Here is an 8,306-nt window from a genome sequence, read left to right as displayed (position 1 = left end):
AAATATAAAAAATCTAAAATATAATTAAGATAATCATTAAGTTCTAACAGAATATTTAATTATTGTCTTTATAAAAATTATATTATTAAATCAAAATTAAATTAACTTTATTATTAAATCTAAATAAACTTGTAATATAAAATGAATTAAAGAAGTTACGCCAAAAAAATGAGAACTATTAACTAGTTAATTTGATACTAATATCGATTTATTTTTTTCAAATTTTTATGATATTTTTAATTTTATATTTCATTTAAAGATAAAAATATTATCGTTTTCTGAAAACTACATAAAATCGTATTGATAAAGACATAATAAAAACTAAACATTATAATTAAGATTTATCTTGTTGTATTACAAGATTAACATTAATATGAATAAATTGTAGTAAAATTGATTTAAGTTTGATTGAGTTTGTTTGGTAGGAGAGAGAATGAAATCTCAATCAAAGATGTATTACAAGATTAACATTAATATGAATAAATTGTAGTAAAATTGATTTAAGTTTGATTGAGTTTGTTTGGTAGGAGAGAGAATGAAATCTCAATCAAAGATGTATTACAAGATTAACATTAATATGAATAAATTGTAGTAAAATTGATTTAAGTTTGATTGAGTTTGTTTGGTAGGAGAGAGAATGAAATCTCAATCAAAGATGTATTACAAGATTAACATTAATATGAATAAATTGTAGTAAAATTGATTTAAGTTTGATTGAGTTTGTTTGGTAGGAGAGAGAATGAAATCTCAATCAAAGATGTATTACAAGATTAACATTAATATGAATAAATTGTAGTAAAATTGATTTAAGTTTGATTGAGTTTGTTTGGTAGGAGAGAGAATGAAATCTCAATCAAAGATGTATTACAAGATTAACATTAATATGAATAAATTGTAGTAAAATTGATTTAAGTTTGATTGAGTTTGTTTGGTAGGAGAGAGAATGAAATCTCAATCAAAGATGCTGAAATTTGTTTTTTGGTTTTTATAATGTAGTAAAATTATTTATTATTTTAGTTATTTTTTCATAATTTGATGATGCAACGAAATATAACCTCAAATTAAAAAATAAAATAAAAAAACCAAAGAATGGACAACGAAATGGAATCTATTAAGTAATAGAAATTAATAAAAATTTGTTGTTCTTAATAACAATTAATAAAAAGTAATTTAATTGTTTTTATAATTATCTATAACTTTATTTATAAATAATGAAATTCAATTTTATTAAATCTTATAAAGCAAACATATCAAAGATTCTAAATCCTTCTCAAAATCTAATCCAATCAAATCTATCAACCAAAATCCCTTTCTTTGCATTCGAATTGGATTCCTTCCATTTTTTGAATCAATTCCCTCTTATTGTGTTAGAAAAAATAAGATTACAAGGTAAATGGTAATCGGAATCTGGATTGCTTAAGAATCGTATAAGTTCACTTTCCGAGTTGATATTTCGACCCTATGCTTGGGTATCACGATATTCACTTTAGGATAATCCTTAAGGACACTTTCGAATTTAGGAACAAAAATGAAAGTCAAATTACTAGAGACTATTATATTATAATATTCAGATTTCAAGAGAAAGCCAAAACTGGTCTGTTCCATTTGAAAATGGATAAGATTGACGGTTTTTGAGAAGTTAGATCAGTTTATACAAATGGTTATAACCGTTGATAGATAAGATACAAAGATTTTGTTAAACATACACGTCTAGATTTCTTGACATAATGTTCAGAGATATACATTCTAGAGATAATCCCATGAATATATATATAGCTTATCCGAAGCTAGTCCAGATCTATAATATATAACTTGTCTAGAGTTAGTCTAGAGATATGGAATAGCTTGTCCAGAGTTAGGAGCTCTAAATCAGAATAACACGTCATCACTTTTACCAAGTTTAATTCCTTTTAATTACTAAGTCTGAGTAACACTTGATCACTTTTACTAACTCCGATATATCAGTACCAACGTATTCTTCAGAATATGTAAACCAAACACCCCTAAGATTCCTTTAGTAAAAAGGAAACGTTACATTATATGATGTATGATCATTGATCATGTAAGATTAAATGTTCACGCCTTCGATATAGACATGTTAGAAATCACATTACATAAGATACATGGTAACTTGAATATTCAAACTTCTTCTCGAGTCGAATTGAATATGGATATGATAATTGTTCGTGTTTAGCGCGGTTTTATTTGATTAAACTGAACCCGAATACCTTATTGTATGTTAATGCTCTTCCATTTCTTGTTTTATCACAAGCATCATTGCATTTTTATGATCACATCTAAAAAAACCAATTGAAAAATAATAAAAATTAATAAAAACAATTTTATATATAATACATAACCCTTAGTTTTAAATATATATATTCAAAATAATAATCAATGGTAAACATCAAAATACTGGTAATTTTGAAGATATTATCATGCTAAGATGAAGACTTTAATTTTGACTTCTATGATCCTCCACAATCCCTTGATTCCCAGCCAGCATCAAATATTTATCCCTTCTAGTAAGACTGGTGCATTCGAACCCCAAAGCAGCAGCGAGTGTTTTTTGAATATGGTTAGCCACATCATGGCTAGACTTGCCTCCTGCACCACAGGTCAGCTCCTTAGCCAGTTTTCCCAGCACTTGAACATGGTAAGTTGGCCTAGGGTTCATCAAGAAGAAGATAGGGTCCAAGCACTTGAGCCCACTAGCCGTTGTCCCATAAAACATGGTCACATGTGTGTTCATCGCAACCGGCACAATCTCATCGGTTAACTCTGCGAACAATGAGCTAAACCGCAATAAATAAGGCTCCCTACAAGTTGTTCCTTCAGGGCAAACAACCAAATCGCCTTCGCTAAGTAACTTGTGCATGGTTTTGCCGTCTTGCTTCCTGTCTCTAGTTAACCGAACTGTTTTTATGGGTGAGATCACTTCCGACATCTTGCTTAGGCTATAAGTAACCGCGGTTAACGGCTTACCAATGGTCATGGTTAAGAAGACAGGGTCCAAAAGGGTTCGATGTGTGCAAACAAAGAGAACACCATTTTGTTTGTTTTTCTTCTCCCATGAGTAATCACAACCTTCTATCCGTATATTTACACCGGTTAGACCGCCTATGATACGCGCCATATGGTACGGCAATAAGATGCCCACAAAAAGCCTGGAAATTGCAAGCAAAACCCCAAGAGGAAACCATAGAAACATGCATAAGGTTGCTAATGGTGTTGGGAAGAAAGCTAGCCTTCCATCATGGAAGACCAAGGGTTTTGGATACTTTTCTCTTGGCATCACTGTTCTTGCACTCCTCTTTCCATCTTCTTTGCTCACCACATAAGCTTCCTGTGATCAAATCATTATAAAAAAGATAAATGGAAATCGCTTCATGAGAACAGGAGTTTTAGCAACGATTTCTGTTGTCGCTAAAAGTCAATTTATCATCACATATTGTTTATAGAGACGATATGTCATTGCAACAGCTTATTGCTGAAACATGTCGTCGACGCATCGGTGAAACTCACTTTTCTAATAGTTATCAAGCTAGTAATTTGGTAACAGAAATGATATAAACAACCCTGTGAGTTTGTGAGATTTGCTACAATAAAAGAGATGGATACAGCAATTCAAGAATGGTTTCACACATACCTTGCAGTGAGAGATAAAGAGTTGATCGTGAAGACCACAACTTCCAACACCAATATCTGGTTTTCTGTCAATTCCAAACCATTCTTTTACTGCTTTATGCTTCACAAGCACACCTGAACTGGACACAAAACCACTGAAGTATCTCCCAAAACTATGCAACTCAGTCCCAATCACATGATCAATACTCAGATATTCCTTACAAAAACCTTCAACCATCACTCTTGGAAGACTTGTAAAGATGATAACCTTCGTTTCAGACTTCCTTCTTGTTTCAAACAACTCAAGAACTTGAAGGTTTAAATTCTCAAGATAAAACTTTGGCAAAACTGACCTTCCAACATTCTTCATGTCCTTCAACTTAAGCCCACAAAAGGTGATAAAGATCATTAGCCTTAGACCAAGTTCATAGTCTAAAACAAGTAACAGAGGATAGGATAATAACAAGACGAATGCCCTGACTATGCTACCACCTTCAAAGGCAACCAACATGAAGTACGGAAAGAAAGACTTTGAGTTTAGAAGCAGGGTGTTTTGAATGTCACAGACTACAGTTTGAGGTTGTTCTTTAGTTAAACAACATTTAGTGAAGCTAGGAAACAATGGAAGCTGGTGGTATGGTGACTTGTGAGATGGGTGGTTTCTTAACCAGAAAAAACGATGGTTTTTGACCTTCATTGCAGCTCTGTAACACGAATTACCTAGCAGCTGGTAGACTAACCAGTCTGCTAACTTGAGAAACACCATTAAGAAATCCATCTGTGTGAGAGAGAGAGAGATCTAGAGAGAGAGAGGTATGGAATGAAGGAATATTGGAAGAAATGAAGAGCAGAATTTATAGGATTAACTAAAAGGGTGCAAAGGAAAGTTGACAAAAGAAATTGGTTTTTTTGTTTTCTTGCTATTTTTTCCTTTTAATGTGAAATTAATTAATAGAGGATCACAGCATTTGGTTACCCACACCGCTTGGCATTAAATGCTTTTTAAGCATTAATTATCTTGATTGACTCCCCCCCTCTTTGACTTTATATATCATTAATGATTTGTTCTTAATCCTTTTTTCAACTCGGATTTCCTCGAAAACAGTTCGTTAATTTACTTTCTTGAAATGTACAAAAAGTCTGCTTAGAACCTTGTTCTTAGACGAGATATTGTTTGATTTAGTTTATTATAATTTATTAATAATTATAATTAAAAAAAAATTAGGTTTTAGACTTTCACCTAAAAATTAATATTGTAATTTTTAAATAATTTATATGTATGTAACTTGTTAAGATCCAGTCTTGATTGTTTGGCCACTAATTCATAATTAACTAAACTAATACTATAATTAAGTTGAGTTAGATAACGTTAATTGTTCATATGATGTTTTCTTCCTAGGTTACCAACTTGTTAGGTCAATCTGTTGCCAGTGTTGGTGACCACCTTGTAGATCTTCATTCTCAACACCTTCTAATCCATTTTTTATATAACTTTATATAAATGAATTAAAAAACTTATATTCAAGAAAACCATATTCACTGCAATCAATATATATATATATATATATATATGTATGTATATATATATATATATGTATGTATGTATTGGGCAGTGCATACTTTGTATCAAGTTCTTCAATGTTTTGAGTTATCCAATTTACTTAATTTGGGAAGATACATGACCCATGCCTACAAGAATTTAATATTGCCAAAAGATAAGTCTATATATATATATATATATATATATATATATACATATACATATATAGATGAACATAAATCCTTATGTGTTTGTTTTTTAATTAGCTTTTTAAAAACTCTGAAAACCCATGTAGTAAAATAACTTTGAAACGAACATGTCCACTTGAACTCATAATTTGAAGCAACAGATATCGTGATTCAAATCTGTTTAATTAAATATTAACATAAGATAAAGATGCAAAAATTTGAATTTTTAAAAAAGCATTGGAATGTGTGAGCATGTTATAAAGAATTTCACCATTTCTCAGCCATTGCTATCAGTCTGAAGTGTGGATATGAGAAAGGCTCCACACAACCTATGGCTATATGTGCATGCCATCATTAATATTGTTGTCTAAAATGCAAGCCAGCAGTTGGTGTGAAGCTGGTTTATATATACTGTAACTGGAAATGCATACCCTAGAAACAATTAAAGGGCTGTTTGATTTCAAGTTACACCAAGTCTTTGACTTTTTCCATATATGCTATAAATGCTTTCTTTTTTGCCTCTTTGTCATAAACAAGTTAGTTGTTCCATTCATTACTACAATTCTGATGGTGGCTCAAGTCCCAAGCTTTTATTTGTATATATTTATCAAGGCGTAAAAAATACGATTTAAAATGAAGTTACAAGTTATTATTTCCATTTGTATTGTTCGAGTGAAACATATACTCATTAGATGCCAAAACTTTTTAGATGTCGTTATAGATACGGAGGTTGGATTTCGTATTGAAATTTGTTTACGTGTCGAAGTAAATGAGGGTTTTCAAGTACGTGAGGCATAGATAATACATCAAATCGAACATTTATTTTAGACCATATATTAAAAAGTTATATCTTTCATGTGAAGGTTTTTAAAATACAAAAGTGTATAAAGAGATCTTGAACACACCAATATTTCACCCAACACAAAGGGAGCTTGGCCTTTAGAAATAAGTGGAAAATTCCCCACACACACACACACAAGTTTTGTACCCACAACCTGCCACAAAATCTAAATTGTGTTTTGAAAGTTTCTTTGGATTCTATGGTGCATGTGGGTTAAGTTGGATCATGCATTTCTTGCTATTGGTTGTTGAACCCTCTTCAATCATTTCATGACCTTGGCTTCAAGTTTGAATAGTCTATGCACTTACCTACTTCACTCCCTTCATGCCTTTTTTGTTTACTTTTTTCTTATTCTACTTCAAAGCCTTCTTTGGAAGGGTTGTACTAAGCTAAATCTGTACCAACCCTCTCTGACCGTAAGAAACTAACCCTGATAAATCTGTATTTAACGAGACTTTCAAGTTCAAGATTAACAATTTTATGTTTTATACAAATGCATCACAATAAAACGTTTAAATAAAGTTGGAGAATGTAATAGGACTCTAGAAGTAATTGTCTTATTGGTTTTTGTGTAAGACAATTTCTGAAAAGAGTCTTATGAAGTTGCTGTAAAAATCGAGTTATGTTAATTGTTATAGCCAGGGGTTGTTTTTTTTTTTTTTTTGATTAACCTGGATATCCAACCTGCTATGSGAGCCATAATCCTAGCGTGACCACCTGTTTTGCAGATAGTCTGGAGTCACCGCATTTGAATCTCTGTGGCCACAAGGGGATTTTTATTCCTTCTTGGATTTGAAAATGGGACCTCCAGGTACTTTTAACCTTTGGAGCTAAACTCAAACTAATCAGGTACCACCCTTGTGGTTTATAGCTAGGGGTTGTTATTATCATAACAATAGAAAATTAGTGAGGTGTAATGGAACATTTGCAAAGGTTGGATGGAGTTTGTACCTGGTACTCTTGTACTTATAAAACAATTATAATGGTGACACCAGTGACTTGTCGTCAATGTACTTGTATTTAATTAAGTAAATCGACAGTAGAGTATGTGAACTTAACGGTCGTGTGTCTAATACTCGAATAGGATTGTCTATGCCGACATTTTGCGTTGGTCCATAGATGATTAAAAGTTGGATTTAATGTCACGTGGCATATGTGATGGATTATCTATAATGCATAAATTAAGAAAGTACGAACTACTTTGTCAACATTCTGTGTTGAACCCACAACCATTAGGTTTTGGAGCTTGATCAGACACAAATTGGACCATATGCCACAACTAGGTTAAGTAGCACGTATTAGTGTGGTAAATGATCATTTTATGCATTTTAGACTTGTAACAACTCGGTTGTTATTATGAAAAATCAACAATGACATGGAATATTATTAATGCATAACCCCAAAAAAATTTAAAAATATATTGTATTATTAGATCTTGAGAGCATCTCCAACGGATTTTAAAATGGATAATCAAAAAAGATTTATGTTCATCTCCAATAGATTCTTCATTTTGGAGAAGGTTTTGAATAATTTATCTATACTATTTTATTAAGCAAATTTAACAAAAGTATTAAAGTTTTAAAATATTAAATGACCAAAATACCATTTATACCATCATTTCACTTTTTCACTTTTTCATCTCATCCTCTCCTCACATACACTTACCCTCTCACAACCGATTTTTTTAAAATTATAATTTTAAATTTACACTTTATACCTCTATAATTAGTTAATTAATTACTTTACGTCCTTTACTTTTAAATGTTTCATTTTAAACATTTATCAAATTAACATACATAATCGTATATCAATTAAAACATGTTTAAAAAATACATTTTAATTTATTTTAACAGGTTACACCAGTATAATCGTCTCGTTAATACCTTCGAAATGAGTCCAATATTAAATAGTTTTTGACTTTATTATATTATTATATATTATATATACTGTAAAAAAAATATTTTTAGTATTTTCGATTTATACTTTTATAGTTATTTATTTATATATATATTATTTATTTTGGGGTTAGGCTATCCAAATTGCACTGTATAATATGTTCTGATTTTAATATATTCTTGAGTTTATATATATATATATATATATATACATG

At 30.8% G+C, this 8,306-nt stretch overlaps 1 protein-coding gene across 1 annotated transcript; it reads right to left on the bottom strand.

The window, feature by feature from the left end:
* Window positions 1–2,367: 2,367 nt before the first annotated feature.
* Window positions 2,368–4,405, bottom strand: LOC112525701 (glycerol-3-phosphate acyltransferase 1). The gene is made up of 2 exons (XM_025135936.1): window positions 3,650–4,405; window positions 2,368–3,346 (listed from the first exon to the last, which is right to left on the bottom strand). The coding sequence occupies exons 1-2, from the start codon at window positions 4,403–4,405 to the stop codon at window positions 2,456–2,458; spliced, it is 1,647 nt and encodes a 548-aa protein (XP_024991704.1). The 3' UTR covers window positions 2,368–2,455.
* Between the last annotated feature and the right edge of the window lie 3,901 nt (window positions 4,406–8,306).

This window comes from Cynara cardunculus (assembly GCF_001531365.2).
Source record: "Cynara cardunculus var. scolymus isolate 2C chromosome LG 1, CcrdV1, whole genome shotgun sequence".
Classification (NCBI taxonomy): Eukaryota; Viridiplantae; Streptophyta; class Magnoliopsida; order Asterales; family Asteraceae; genus Cynara; species Cynara cardunculus.
The sequence above is the reverse complement of the archived record's forward strand: the minus strand, read 5'-3'. Positions and strand labels throughout refer to the sequence as shown.